The sequence below is a fragment of the Melanerpes formicivorus genome, unplaced genomic scaffold (assembly GCF_026170545.1).
Source record: "Melanerpes formicivorus ecotype bairdi unplaced genomic scaffold, bMelFor1.0.p_v2 SCAF_5, whole genome shotgun sequence".
In the NCBI taxonomy this organism is placed as follows: Eukaryota; Metazoa; Chordata; class Aves; order Piciformes; family Picidae; genus Melanerpes; species Melanerpes formicivorus.
Genome location: NW_027142357.1, coordinates 13,188,856 through 13,205,489, shown reverse-complemented (window position 1 = coordinate 13,205,489; position 16,634 = coordinate 13,188,856). Strand labels below are relative to the sequence as shown.

General features: G+C 39.4%; 1 protein-coding gene across 2 annotated transcripts in view; it reads right to left on the bottom strand.

Moving 5' to 3' along the window:
* Nucleotides 1-16,634, bottom strand: part of DIP2A (disco interacting protein 2 homolog A) — a 102,182-nt gene that overhangs the window by 69,039 nt on the left and 16,509 nt on the right. For both annotated transcript variants that reach the window (XM_068138240.1, XM_068138241.1), the window contains exon 2: nucleotides 446-517. In XM_068138240.1, the coding sequence (XP_067994341.1) occupies nucleotides 446-517 (72 nt within the window). The remainder of the gene's footprint in view (nucleotides 1-445; nucleotides 518-16,634) is intronic.

Sequence of the window (16,634 nt, the reverse complement as noted above, 5' to 3'; positions counted from 1 at the left end):
TAAGGTTATTATATAAGACCAAAGCTCAATGGCAGCACAACACATTTAACTGGAAGTGATTTCAGTGTCACAGTATAAAAATAAAAAGTTGGGCATTTTAGCTTTTGGACATAGAAGATAATGAAAAAAAATAAAATCACACTACAGAATGAGAGTGATGACTTGTGAGTGTTTTCATTTTGTGAAACTGGCCAACTTGCCTTTAGTAATAGCTACTACTTTTTGAAGGTATTGAAGTCTTGAATATGGTTATCAAACTAAAGTTTGCTGACAACAGTGCTACCATTTAGTATTTCACAGAAACAGTAAGTCAGACTTTTCTTTTGTTCTGCACATCTCCATTTTCCACTACTGTTTAGATGCCAATTCCACTTAGTGAGAACTTTCCTGTTTTATATTTTCACAGATTTAGCACCGAAGGTGTAATTTATATGCAGTCTCTTACCTTGAATTAGTGGTATGTACCGTGCTAACAGCTTTGCTCTTTTCTTTTCATATCCTTTCTGAGTGATGTCTCCTAAAGAAACAAAGAAATAAATTTATATTGTTTTGAACCATTTTGACATAAGCCTCATTTTTTTGTGATATCTATGGTTAAACTTGTTCACTTTAAATCAGGCCCATCAGCCCACATCAAAGAACTTTATGGCCATATACACATCATCACTGCAGTGTTACCTGTGCACACAGGAAAATGAGTGTCTTGGAGGTATAAAGCAGAAGAATAGTGGTTTTGTCTCCAACACCAGTGTTGAACCTGGCCCTGGAGATAGCTACCATAATGTAGAACACAGTGCAAAAGGTTTGCAGCATAGCAGAAGTCAACAGAGCCGATAACCCTGGCTCCATACCCTTCTAGGGCATCAGACATACTCAGTATACCAGGGCTTGAGAGAACATACTCTAGCACACCCTTGTAGTGCCTTCCAAACTCTAGACGATGCTGTTCACTCTGAACTGAGCAGAAGCACATTAGTTGCCAATTCAAATTCTAGAATGTCATAACTCCTTTCTGAGCACTTATTTTTATTCAGTTGCCATCTAACACTGTGCTTTAAACTTATACTGCAGGTTCCACTGGTATAACATGAGACATTTTCGCAGACCAGAATAAAGGAAGACTTCTGCAGAAACCCAAAATAAGTTCTAGAGACATTTCAGAATCTGTATGTCCATGATTCTACCACAAGAACAAGGTGGTTCCATAAAAAACAGAAGCAAGCCTAGTACAAAGATAAAAATACCCAACCCCCAAAAAATTTTACAGGCTTTGTCCACTTTCTTGATCTTGGCACAGACATGAAAACAGTGATCTCAAGTAACTTCAAGACACTCTCCCCTCCCAAAATTCACACTTGTTTAAAGATGGTGAGATACTAGGCAGTTCCACTAACAGAGCCGACTTTAATCATAGAATCAATAAGGTTGGAAAAGACCGGAAATCATCAAGTCCAACCTATCACCCAACACCTCATGACTAACTAAACCATGGCTTCAAGTGCCACGTGCAATCCTTTTCTGAATACTTCCAGGGATGGTGACTCCACCACCTCCCTGGGCAGCACATTACAATGGCCAATTATTCTGGGAAGAACTTTCTCCTCACCTCAAGCCTAAACCTTCCCTGGTGCAGCTTGAGACTGTGTCCTCTTGTTCTGCTGGTTGTTTGGGAGAAGACACCAACCGCCACCTGACTACAACCTCCTTTCAGGTAGTTGTAGATGGCAATAAGGTCTCCCCTGAGCCTCCTCTTCTCTAGGCTAAACAATCCCAGCTCCCTCAGCCTCTCCTCATAGGGCTTGTGCTCGAGACCTCTCACCAGCCTTGTTGCCCTTCTCTGGACATGTTCAAGTGTCTCAATATACTTCTTAAATGAGGGGACCAGAACTGGACACCGTACTCAAGGTGTGGCCTAACCAGTGCTGAGTACAGGGGCACAACAACTTCCCTGCTCCTCCTGGCCACACTGTTTCTGATACAGGCCAGGATGCCATTGGCCTTCCTGGCCACCTGGACACACTGCTGGCTCATGTTCAGCCAGCTGTCACCACTACTCCCAGGTACCTTTCTGCCTGGCTGCTCTCCAGCCACTCCGAACCCAGACTGTAGCACTGCATGGGATTGTTGTGCCAAACTGCAGCACCTGGCACTTGGATTTGCTAAATGCCATCATGTTGGACTCTGCCCATCTGTCCAGCCTGTTAAGGTCCCTCTGGAGAGCCCTCCTACCCTCTAACAGATCAACACCTGCTCCCTGCTTGGTGTCATCTGCAAACTTACTAATGGTGGACTCAATCCCCTCATCCAGATTAACAATAAAGATATTGAATAGGATCGGGCCAAACAATGATCCCTGGGGGACACCACTAGTAACTGGCTGCCAGCTGGATGTGGCACCATTCACCACCACTCTCTGGGCTTGGCCCTCCAGCCAGTTCCTAACCCAGCACAGAGTGCTGCTGTCCAAGCCACAGGGTGACAGCTTGGCCAGGAGTTTGCTGTGGGGGATGGTGTCAAAGGCCTTGCTGAAGTCCAGACAGACTACATCCACAGCTTTCCCCACATCCACCAGGCATGGTGGAAGGAGATCTCTCAATACCTGGCAATTGCATAACATGAAATATAACCAAGACTAAAGATAATAAACATCTTTGAAGATACTTAAAAAAACCATTCTCAAGCAGGTGACTTTCAGAAATACAGTCAGATAATTATCTCGACTTTAATTACGACATGTAAGTGACTTTTTTTCATGTAGATCTTAGCTTCAAGCACATTATTCCTGCAACATTTTGAAGAAAGACCTTATCAAACTACAGACAGGAAAAAATAAATAAAAATGCATGAATTACATATATGAATTTACAAATTAAGTAAAACAGCCTAACTGAACAACTTCTCTATCCTGTTCACACAAAGAATTAAAACTTCAATTCTGGAAACCATAAGAGAAGTAGGAAAAAAGAAAAATTCTGTCAATCTTGGCATGCTTGGTGCTTGAATGGATTAATGTCTGGCATTTAACAGAACTCCATAAGCACTACTGCATGCTATTTCTAAGGCCACTCTGATCTCAGTTCTCAGGTGTGCATTAAGAGCTGATGCAATGCCCCAGACCTGGGATTTTGCTGGGGGGTTGTCTTTATCTTATCAAAGTTTTCTGCAAGCAAGAATCAAAAGAGTTCAGAGGGCAATCCAGAGAAAGACAAGAGTGCAATTTACACAGGATTCATTCCCCTTAGAAAGGAGCCTATACCATCATATATAAGACTATATATTACTAGTAACAGCAATTTTTCATTCATCCAGATGAGAGACAGATCTCAGGCATGCAGAATCAAGAAATGTTCTTATTCTGTTTTAAAAAGTTTCTTGGGTATTTGCCTCATTACATAGGATTTGGTTGTGTGTTTAATATTGTCCACAGCAGTACATGCTCTGAACATATTTCCTCAAACATCCACCTCACTCCTATTTGAGAAGACACTGGTAACAGAAATGAAGTAACTTCATTCTATGATCCCCCTGCAACTAGGTGACAATGCACCATTTGAAGCCACTAACATTTTGCCAAAACAAGCAATGAGAGCTTGAAGACACTGTTCAAAATAGGTGAGGAAAAAATAGTGCAAATCCTGGTGCCTCCAGCACTGGAAGTAGTTCAAATTACAACCAAACAGAATTTGTCAGTTTTCACTTATAAGCATGTGTAAATATTTCATATCAAATTTGGACACAGAACAGAAATGCTTTAGCTACCTTTTTTTTTTAGGCAGAAATTATTTTATTAGAAGAAATATATAGAAATATTCTATGTGTGTGCATGTTGTATATCAAAACAAGAACAAAAAAAACCCAGCCGCCCAAGTAAATTGTGTGCCTGGAAACCACTGATCAAAATGACAAAACACACTCTTTAAGTAAATAATTTCTAGAAACAAAGAAAAATAATTGGGAAAAAGCCCACAGCGATCCACCAAAGAAACTCCACCCCAAACCACCAAACAGAAAACAAGAAGCACGAGCAAGAAGAACAGTTTATCTGAAAACTTAAGTAATTTGGAAGACTAAAGCAACCTCAGCACATTCTTTAAGAGGCAGATGTTGTATGGAACACAAATTTGCCATTCTGTAACTTCAGTGAGGATAGTAATTTTCACAGCTCAATAAATGATTCAAGTAATTCTTAAATCTATTAGGAGATCAGCTATCTTACCAGCTATCGCCCAACTGAAGAGGTGTGCCAAGGAAGCAGCAGATCAAAAGACAGGGCTGAAGAGAGAGAGTCATTTAAACCAAATTATCTTAAACTTTGGCATCTCACTGCATTTGGAAATTCTTTGATTTTTCTGGAACGATGACTTGAAAAATTTCCCTTGAACCTGGTTAAGAAAAGTCCAAAGTCAAAAGCACTCTGCCGACTTTTTCAGCTCAACTGGCAAGTCAGACTTTGCAGCCTAGCAAAGCTTTCTTTGTTTCTTTCTCAAAAAGGTCGGGGGTGGGTTCTTCCTGACAATTGCTCTCCACCCCCTCACCCTCAGTGGGATTAACCCATCAGTTGGGATTCTTTGTGATCCCTCACCTCTTCCAAAAAGAGCCGCTTAGCCACATCTGGTATGTTGGGGCCACAGCTGCTGTCATTTAGCCTCGCTTTCTCACTAATTATTAGATTACACAAAAGCAATATGAGGTTCCTCATTCTCAGCAAACTATCTGGGAAGCATGAATAAAGGTAGACACTGAGTCGAGCTGTTAGTTCTCTGCCTGGAATATTTACAATTTTTAAACTCTATGTTTTAATACATGTCAGAGGCTTCAGGAAAATTAATCTATACAGAGATGAAAGGACTGGGATTTCTTAAAGTGATCTATAAAAATTATTTTCTTAGTGCAAAGAAATAAATAATCATGCTCTCACCCCAAAACTACCCACACGTTTTTCTTTTGCAGCGTTTGCACTACAGCTAAGAGCATCTTAATGCCAAATTAATGAAATATAAATTACTTGCATTTTATTGGGTTTTCATGAACTATTTTTCATGGGCATTCCACTCTGAAAATTTCAATTTGCTTATTTTCAGTTCTCAAAAGCAGGTGGTGAGCAGTAACTGCTTCAGTGCAAAACAGGAAACAAGTACATGCTTTACTGCCTAGACACTGCTGCCATGCCTCACTACGTTACAAAATCCTCACACTGCAAAATCCTGGTTTTGTAATGTCAACTATTTTATGGTCACTGGATACTAATGCTTGGAAATTTATTTATTTTTTAAACTGGAAACTGGACATATGTGAGCTAAGTAGTTCATAAATAAATGAAGTGTGCCTAACAGAACATTATTTCCTTGATTACCACGAGAACAGCACACCTGCAAGTGAAGAAGCCTCTCCTCTTCAGTGCATGTACAGACAGAGCCTGCTGGTGCAGCTCCTTTGCAGCTTTGTACCTTGAAGGCTTCCAATGGCAAAGGGAAGATGAGCAAAATCACAGAATCAAAAAGAATCACACAATGGTAGGGGCTGGAAGGGACCTCTAAAAACCATGAAGTCCAACCCCTCTGCCAAAGCAGGACCACCTAGGGCAGACCCTGAACAGCTCATGGAAAGCTAAACTTGCTATGAAGTGAGTGACTTCTCCAACCCTTAATCAGTAGTTAGCACTTAAATTCTCACTGGGAGCAGTCATAGGAAACCACACATCACATTGGCCTGGCAATAGTTCTCCATAACCTGTCATGTAAACGCTCTCTGAAAGATGACTGCATATCCCATATGGCTGAGGATAGGTCTGTGAAAACCTAGTACTCCAGGTAGACTCCTAGTGTCTCCAGGTTGTCAATTTGCAGAGCATTAAAACACATAAATGCAAAAAAAACAACCCAAAACAAACAACAAACCCAAATAATCCCCCAAAATAACAACAAAAACCCCACAAAAGCTCTGCACTCCTAGCAACAAAACTTATCCTTGCAGCACAATGCATTAGTAGATCAGCTGGCTTCAGAAACTCTTTGCTAATAGCAATAAACATATAAAAGATCAAAAATGGAGACAGCATGACAGTAGGATAAAGTTGTTTGTTCATCAAGGGGCAAAAGGAGACCAATAGCCACATGTAATTCCTGAAATGACTACAGAGTCATTACGGTGATCAGATCTGTATCATCAATCATATGGGATACCACTCAGCAATGCCACACACCAAGCGTTACAAGCTTTCAAACTCCAAGCTATGGAATTTGTTACAGGACCCTGATGTCCAATAACAGCTGGTGACACCTTGGAAAGAATATGATGGGGAGATGAAATGCAGCAGGATGTTTTCATTTATGCCTTAACTTGCAGTCACAAACAAGACCTTGAGAGGAGAAGGAAAAGGGGCAGCAGCTCTCCTGGGTGCTGAACTCCTTCAATGGGCCAGGCCACGCAGCACTGGGCACCTTCATGCTGCAGCACTGAAAAGCTGATGAAAAGCCAAGGTCAGTACCTTTCCAAATGGCTATTCTCCTATTAGCACCTGATATCAAAGTCTAAAAATCATCTACCAAGGCTGCTGTTGTTAACAACGTCTTTAAAAAAAGGTGAAACCAGCATCATTGCAACCTCTGGTAAAGGAGTTGATTGATGAGCCCCCATGTAGTGAAGTCTGCTGCACCAAAACCAGTGATACTCTGTTAAGACTTCATCCTGGGATTACTGAATTTATGGATCAGAGGACTAATACCAGAGTTGTAAGATTATGACCTCATGTGCATGAGTACTTGCCACACAGGTGAGGAGTGAGACACTATTCAGCAAAGGCAGACAGGCAAGAGGCACTGGGATTAAAGGGCAGAGCTGACAAGGTTAATCAAGGTCTTGGGAAAAAAACCAAACCAAACCAAACAACACAACCCTCCACAAACCATTATTATCCACATAAAATTTTGTGGACTTTTCCAGAAGATAATTATACAGATTACACTGATAGTGTTTAAATACACTTAAAAGGCTTGACCTAGTGAACAACTGGAAGGACATATTCCCTTCCATCATATTCCCTTCCATGGCTGCAGACATATGTGATACAAACATGGGATGTGAAAGCTGCAGAGAGCTCAGGGTTGAATTATGACCCTGAGACAAGTCCCTAAAGATGGACTTAGGTTCAAAATACAAATCCTTAAAGACAAACCATAGAAATATTGAAAAGGGAGAAGAATAAGAAAAATTGCTGAAATAAAATACTTTTAAGAAAACTCAAAGTGGTTTAGGGCTGTATTTTCTCCATACATACTCATGAACTTTAAGCTAGGCTACATACAGGTGTGCTATCAGCAGATTCTAGCGAGTGACAGTTCACAATCATTCTTACTAACTCTCAAGCTTTAATTGGCATTTCATTTTTTAAAAGCTGAACAACTCTCCCAAAGCTACCACTAATGCCCATTACAAGTTTGGGTTAACTGCTACAGATGATACATTTTTGTATAAATCAGGCAACATTCAAACTCACCAACAGGTGACAAGGGAACCAAAAGATTAAAATCACATCTGCAATTCAAGAAAGCAGTTTGGACCCCTGAACTATGCAGAAGCCAACACTTGCTGTCATCTCTGTGCTGTTTCAATCTGATAATCAGAAGTGTTTTTATTAAAAATACATTAAAAAAAACCCCAACCAAACAAAACAAACAACTTCTGTAGCTATTACTTACCCCTATCTGAAAACTGGTGCACTTACTAAACAAACTGCTTCCAAACAGGATCCACATCCACAAGGCTCTCTGTAAACCATGCTGGTTGTGGGGTTTCCCCCCTTTTTCTGCCTCCTGAGGAACCCCCATTGTTCTTCTGGGCAAAACAGAAGTTTACCACTGAATTCCTTCCCCAGTAGCTGAAGGGAAATCAACAGTGCACTGATAACGCAGCAAGACATGTAACAACTGTCTGTAAATAAGTAGTCTATTATGTGCTGCCCAGGGAGGTGGTGGAGTCACCATCCCTGGAGGTGTTCAAGAGGGGAATGGATGTGGCACTTGGTGCCATGATTTAGTCATGAGGTCTGTGGTGACAGGTTGGACTTGATGATCTTTGAGGTCTCTTCCAACCTTGGTGATTCTGTAGTCTTGGTTCTAAAATTTTAGCTACTCCTATTTCTGCCATTTCAATCTTAATCTTTAATTCTTTTACAAGCTGCATATCCATCATTACTGAAGTTTATACTGAAATAAGTGGCTCTATATAGATGAGTTATACTGCTAAACTCAGTGGTTTGGGTTTGTTGCTTTTCCTAGTTAAGAGTGGTAAGTACATCTGTTTCCATTTGTTGGCTCTTCCATAAAATTCATGCTTGTCAGGTAACCTGAAATCCATTCTGGCATGCAATTTCTAGCAAAAAGTCTCTTTTTTTTTTTTCACTTCTCTACAGAATATATCTTCATTCCAAGACTCAGTCTACAGCACCGTATTTCAGCCACAGCTAAGCTTATGTTCAGGCTGTCTTTGATGAAGCATAAAAACTGTAGCCACATGAGAAGTGGGTGAAGCTTGAAGGAAAGAACACTTCGTTACATCTGTAAGCATGCAAAGAATTCAAATAGCAGTCCCTTATCCTGAATCATTGCTATTTTTTGAAGCTTGTATATGATAAGCATATGAAGCGTGAAAATATCTCATGATCTTTGATATTATACAAATGTGTTTAATATGGAAAGAAAGTGACATCTGAACATACCATATGAGGATGTGTTTGACTAACCTGTAAGAAATTCTATTTCAAAGATCTTATATTAAACATACTGAGATGCCTTTTAAGCAGTATTAGTACAGCACAACTTTGCTGAAAATATATGTTACTGGCAATTTCTAATTTGCAGTAGAACGTTCATCCCTTTAACAGAATGTAAGTTATCAAAGTACAAAACTTGTCTGCATGTAAAAATAGAAAGGTGGAGATGCACAACTGCTTAAATATACACAGTTTTATTAAACTTTGGCATGCACAGTGAAATCACTGAAACATCAAGTTCTAGAACCTAGATACATATACACATTGCCAGTATCTTAATGACAGAAAAGAGAATTAGTTTTACCAATGTTAGTAGCAGAAACTAAGCTTTCCACCTTGTGCCCTATTATACAACAGGGCTACTTATTTTACAGTACCATAAATTGGTCAGTGTGCTTCATTGTGGCCTAAATTTAGCCTGATCAAGCCATCAGGAGTTTTGTTATTGGCAAAGCAACGATAAATAGTACAATTGGAAGACTGTACTCTGACACATACGTCACCTGTTCACCTCAAAGTTTCAAAGCAGTTGCTAGACACAGGCACTACTTATATTTTATAAAGTGAAAAACACCAAGGTAAGGAAGTATGCAGTGAGGATGAGAAAAATGTATCATGCATTCCAAGTGTGGTGGGTTGAAGTTCCCCCCCCCAGCATTAACTTTGCCAGACCAGCTCAGAAGCAAATGAAGCTGTATTTACATGAAAGAACTACACTCTACAATGGAATGCAATGAATATGTACAAAACGCAGTACCTACAAGATTATACAGTTATTTACAATTAGCAAACATGAAAATCCCCCTGGTCAGAGACCAGGGAAGCTGTCCCACTGCCCCTCTGCCCCTCCCCCCCCCCACACCCCACCCCCCCATTCCCACAAGAGAAAGAAGCAGAGAGAAAGCAGTGCGTTGGACTTGACTAAACAATTTCAGCCAAGGCCTGCTGACAAGCAGGTTAATCTCTCCCAAGTGGAGCAAAACAGCAGAGAAGAGGAAAGAAGAGAGAATTGTTTTGGTATGACTCCTCTTATTCTAGATACTTATCCAATGAATTTGTTTAGAACAATCTTTTGTTTTCCTTTTTATACCCAATAGTGATTTAATCATATTTTTCTACTTTTCTTCTCAAAATCTGTAACTAGATTTTAAAGGCATAGCCTAAAACCACCATAACAGGTTATTCTGTTCTGCAAAAATCCACACTTGTAAACCATGCACACACGCTGAGAGATGCACCTTAAATATTGAGCTGCCTGGCTTTAAGCCGTTATTTGCTTCATCTGCCAGGAGATGATATTTGACAGGGTAAAAGAAGGTTAAATGACTAGATTGAAAAAGCAACCTGGCAAGTTTCCAGACTCAGCCCAATTAATGAATTGTTCTTACACTGCTTCAGTAAATCCTTAAGCTCACTCCACAGGGAGATAGGAAAAGCTCAAACTCTACTGCTTCCCTTCTATCCCATTAGGGCTCTCTGTGGAATACAGAAACAAACTCACAGATACCAGCTATACATGCATCTGTAGGTGTACTAGTCTGCCTCTGGCTCCTGCTCTTACTAATTAAAAATTAGTCCTGTTTTATATAGGCTGAGATGTTTCTTTTCAATGAAACATACTCTCATCTGCTATTGCACTAAAAGGTCGAATCAAAAGCCATCTTCATCAATCTATGGTTTTTATTTCCACAGCAGATACAAGCCTCAAAATACCATAACTTCTGTAGCTTCATAGCATTAAGGCATTTTTATGTACAAGAATCAGTTTTGAATCACTCATTTGGTATGTGCTTTAAAGCTGATTAGAACCTTCAACCAGAGGTTATGAACAAAATTTATCAAAGCAGATGCAGCTTTCACATCTCATTATTATGTAAATCATGAATGTCACCATTCCCTTTAACAAGCTGATGGAAACTATATGCATGGGATGGAGCGGTGGAAATCATCTGGTACATGGGGAATGTACTGCCTGCTTCTGACACAGCCAATGAAAAACGTTAAAAAATACAATCTTTTAAAATTTAAGCTGAAAATTATTTTTTGTAAAATACAAAAGTGAAAAATTCTTGAAAGTATGTGATACACAAGGGGTATGTCTTCCTTTTAAACACTACTAATAAAATGTTATTTCAAAATAACCCAAATGTCAGTGTACTGTAGAGATGAAAATATCCAGATTTTTTGCTTGTCACTTCCTAGATGTATCAGGGATGCAATATGAAAGTAGAATAATTATGCCTGGCATGTAGTGATAAACCATTATAATGAATTAGCCTAGAAATAATTGTCTGAATCAAGTAATTTTAACCTACAGCATGCAGTGGGGAGGGAGGGGGAAGATGGTTTGCTACTAGGTACAAAGACACTTATTTTCCCTTCACTGAGTCATGCTGACAATTTCTACTGTCACAACATCTAGGAGCAGTCTCAGACCAAACTCTGTTCCATGGTTACCATAAAACATTCCCTAAAAACTGTCTCCAAACACACAAATCTAGAAACAGCCAGGTATGGAAATGAGGGACCATAAAGGAAAAAAACCCACAACTTTCTACAGTACTTTTTGGAAGAACGTAATACACATTCCTCTCTTACAAAGCTGTGAAGAGGAAACATTTATTAGCTAGATATTTTTCTCTGTATAATTCAGATAAGACAACCAATAACAAAAATATTGATATTTACTTGATAATAAACATCTTATATCATTAAGTCATCCCTTGTCTTGAGGAATGCATATATAAAAATAAGAGAATATATATATACTATTTAATGCTGTGGGAAGTTAAGTAGTTGCAACTCCCGTTCTGAGCCAAGGAGCTTTTTCACTTTTTCTTTCACATTCTCCACACATTCATCCCACAGTGATTAATGAGCAAGATGAAGATATTTTTGACTATTAAACTCCTATATCTTGTAGAAAAGCTTTATTTTTATAGTGTGCTTTTTGTATGCCAGTGATGCTGATTTTTTCTGTTTTCTCCACTGAGAAGTTACCCCATCAGCTACAGATGTTTTACAAGCGACTGAGCATTTAATATTTATCATATTCACAGTTGCTGGGGAGCCCTGCTTGCAGTGAGGATTTGGAGAAACTTTCCCAGCAATGGGCAAGTCTTATGCAGCACATCCACTTGTAGGTGAAGCTTCCAAAAATCTCAGCTTTTATATTGTTTAATGAACAAGTTTACGTGATTCTAAATGTGGAAACCTCTGACTTCACCCTCCTCTGGGATTTCCCCAGAGCCTGGCTAGAGCCCAGCAGGAGGCCAAGGGAGCGTCTTTATCTCTTTGGCTTTGATCGCACCACCCTCACAAGGCTGGACATCCAACTTCACGGCCCTGGTGGTCTGTCTCTAAATAAGGAAAGTTACATACGTTCCCATGGCATTTCACAACTAGATTTTGTCTAAGCCATCTTTCACTAACAGATATTTTACTAATAACCAGATACTAGTAACAGACACTAATGATAATTCAAATTTCACTAATGCTTAGATGCCAGTAATAGGTAAGATTTGGTTGGGAGGTTCATCTAGAGGCCAACTTTTAGTTCAGGGCCCACTGGTCAGGCCCCACTACTTCCACCATACACAACTCAAGTTATTTCAATTTGTGAACTATGAAACTTTTTTCAATGGATGTCTAGGTCTTGGTTTCAAGTTTGGTTATTTCCTGACAGGTTATTACCACACCCTCAAGAGCACCATCAAACCATGTTTTTGGAAGAAAGGGCAAGTGAGTTTTAAAGTTGATCTTGAGATGACTGGGGTGTGGGTGGCAAGTTTTACTACGAATGCAGATTGTTTGACTTATTTTAAAATAAGCCCTTTGTCAGTATCCATGGTAAAGCTGCAAAACAGCATAGCTCAATGTAATTTTACTAGGAAATGAGACCTCCTTTAAAGACTTTTTATTGGATCAACGTAAATCATCTCATGTGATCATGAAGAAATAGATGAAGTGATTAAGAGTTCCTGGCTGAACTACAAAATTCTAAATGACATTGAAAGACTTAAAACAACCACCAAAAAAACAAACCCACACACAAAGAAAGGAAAATAAAAAAAGAAAAGTATGCAGAAAAGCGAGCCAGCTGGTGCACACAAACAACCTCTCACAGCAGGAGGAAAGAAACCCCCCCCCCAAAAACAAAACCAAAAGAAAACAAACCCACACCAAACAAAAGCCCAATTAATACATACCCCCCCCAAAAAAAAACACCACAAAAACCCACCAATCAGCACAAACAGAACCCAAAGCAACCAACCAACCAAAAAAAAAAATTCCACCTCATAACAGCAACAACAACGAAACCCAAAACATCAATCCCTACTACAACCAGAATGCTCCAGTACTTAGAAGCTTGGAAAGCCCCAGCAAGGGTCACTATAATAGCTAAACTTACACTTCTTTCTAGTTGTAGCACTACCTCTAGCTGAGGTCTGGAGCCTATACATGATCAGCAAAGTACTTCCATGAATCTGCAACTGGAAAAGTGCAAATACAGCCTTTCTTGACAACTCTCATGAACAGGAGCTGTGCTTCACCAGTCAAGCTTATTACACAGTGCACACCATAGATCTGTTCAAAGTCAGCAACTGTGAGCACTCACACAAATTAAATCCATCATCTCATGCCAACTTTCTGTGTAGAAGGACATTATCAAGAACCAAGATTACTGTACCCCAGCCTTCCACTGGTAGTGCTGGTTATGGACAAGTAGACTGCTTCACTTCTCCATGTCTCCCCTGTCAACTTAATGACCAGACAGAAGCCATCGGTCTGCTACCAACACTAGGAAATTTAGTTCCCCCAACAAAAAATGCTAATTTCTTTCCAAATATCTTCAAGCTGTGCCAGGAGAAGTTTAGGCTCGAGGTGAGGAGAAAGTTCTTCACCGAGAGAGTCATTAGTCATTGGAATGGGCTGCCCAGGGAGGTGGTGGAGTCACCATCCCTGGAGGTGTTCAAGAGGAGATTGGACGTGGCACTTGGTGCCATGGTCTAGTCATAGGTCTGTGGTGACAGGTTGGACTCGATGATTCTCAAGGTCTCTTCCAACCTTAGTGATACTGTGATATCCTTAACTTGATAATTCCTCTTTAGAAAAACAAAGAGATTTCTATTTTTTTATGAACTGGAGCTCTCCCTGAACAGCAAGAAAATGTCATTTCTGCCAACAGTATTTTTCCTCATTTAGCTTGTTGGAAAGAGCCAAAGGAAAGCCAAGTTGAGTGTTTGTAGTCTTAGATGCTTAAGCCCACAACTAGCACTGTTTGAGGTTGAATGTTACACACTGCTACATGCTGCTACTGAGGCAGCATCTAACTGGCAGCATTTTCTATACAGTAAGGTTTGTTAAAACTGAATAGTGAAATGCATAGTTTTTATTACATCAAGTATCAAGTGCAAGAAACCTTTCTTAACTGGCTTCTACAAAAAGGACAAACTATGTTAAGGATAAAAGGTGAAGCAACAAAAAGAAACAACTTTTTCAGAACTTCACATGCAGTAACTGCCACAATCAAATGCTGCAAAAATATTCAGCTGTACCAAAATATCATAAAAAGGCCAGTTGAGTATGCCAGACAGCATAGAGGATGGCATCCTGAGGCCTAGAACACAAGAAGAGAAAATCAAGCAGCAAAGGACTATGCTGTACTGGTGAAATATCACAGATCATCAGCTTAATAGCAAAGTTAAGTCTTCCCTAAGTTCTTCCATTACTACCAGATCTTCCCCCATAGCTCCTCCACAGTGATCACCTCAAAGTGACTTCTAAGCACTTAATCACTTTGACTCTCTTTTATTAAACTAAAGAGATTGCAAGGAATTCCTTTTAAACAGTACTCATCAACAAACTTTAGAGAAGTCACATATTTGATGCTGTGACAGTGAAGGAAAAAAAAAGTACACCACATGCAGTGCTACCCAATACTAACAGTCTGACTGCCCCAAACAAAAGTTTAGACAAACACTGAAGACAAACATAGTTCAAACTCATCAGATCTAAGCTTGTCCATTCAATCCAGTGTAGTCCCTTGTGTGCGAGTACTGGGAAAACCTACATGACCACATTTATTTTTTCAACAAGACTTCTGACTCATCCAGTTCACTGAAGAGACATTGTTCAGTGAACAGAATATTGAATAAATTTGGTTGGGTTTTTGGTTTGCTCTATTTTTTGGGGGGGTTTACTTGTTTTTGATTTTTAGTTCTACAGTAGTAGAGACTTGAGAATGCAAGAGCACATGAATAAGAAGGTCACAGATAAGGGTATAGGGCAGAGGTAGTTGCAAAGGACTTACTAGGCTGGCACCACATGTTCAAACTTTTTCATCCTTAAATAGAAAGTTTGTATTTGTTTATACTCAAAATGGTTTTACTCAGATAGGCTGTGGTATGCAAAGCCTGCTGATTCTAACTTCAGATTTAGTCTGAGAGTAGATTTATTTCAAAAAGTTCCACCAAGATGCCCAGCAGTGCCTCCCGTTGGTGTTCAGAACCTGATTAAGCAGCAACCACCTCTTGAATGCTTGGGACTAGATGCAGTACAGAAAGCAGGACCACACAAGAATTTAAAAGTAAAAATGGTAATAAAAACCCAAAAAGACATAGCACTGCTTGCACAGAAGTTTGTAACTTCAAAGATAACAGCTGTATCTGGTTTCACCTTGTATAATCTGTATTAAAACAGTTTCCCGATGCATGCAGAATCAAGGTATCTACTGGTGAGTTTTCACCCAAGACCCTTGCACCTAAACTTAAGAGTTTGGAACATATAAGTTTCCACATGTGAAATTCATTACCAGTGCAACTGTCCCTGCAATAGATTTTGACATTTGTCTCCAAAGGCCTGGCAAACTTAAGACATTACCCTTCAGCCACTTACAAGGTAACGTTAAACAGTTCGCACATTAGACTACTTAATGTCTGGTCTCACTCTGTCAAATCTCTGCTTCAAAACTAAGAGAGAAGTATCAGAGGATCATGCTGAAGGGCTGTTATTGCCTTCCAACTTAAAGCAAATGGGCTTCCAGGCAATGCAAAAACTCATAGAAGAAGATCACAGAAAATGGGGGATGAACATCATCACAAGGGAAATGACAATGTAACCCAGATGATATTCACTCCAGTTCCTGTTGCAATACTTGCTGCACCTAAGCTTACCCAGGCAGGCTATCTGAACTCCATCTCCAGCAGTTTGCTTATTTACAAATTTCATTATTTTTTTTACTTCATCTCCAGGAAAGCACAACATAACTTTTTATTGTTACCAGAAAGGACTAGGACATAACTATATTCATATAAATGTCAAAAATGGACTGTTCTGCCTTAAAGTTATGAATCTGTAGTTATTTTCCCCTTAATGTAGCAGCTCCCCTAAATACACAGTTACAATTTGACACCACCTCTCATAATGGTGGCTTTAATTACCACCATGGCTTTCAAGATTTTCAAGATACATGAAATGCACTAGCATTTTAAATTGACACTCCATGTTTACGTTGTTTGAATAATTATTTTGAACATTCATGAGAGTTATTCCTGCTCCCCCCAAATTCTTTAGGGTTCTACATTATTTTAGAAGTTCCTACATTGCTAGTACAAAAAATACAGATAGTCTTGGGAGTTAAGGATTTCAAATAGCTATAATTAGTCCCTTCATTTTTGACTGATGATCAGAAGGCACTTTAATGGCCTTAATGCATTTTATAAACAGCTGTGGAATTTTAAATCAATTAAATTCCTGTTAATCTAATAGGTAGAAGTTGCTGACGTGACCTGTACAAATGCTATGTTTCGCTTGCTTTTCCCATTCATCTAACTCAATCAGGTTTCTCAAGTTTCCCAGTTTC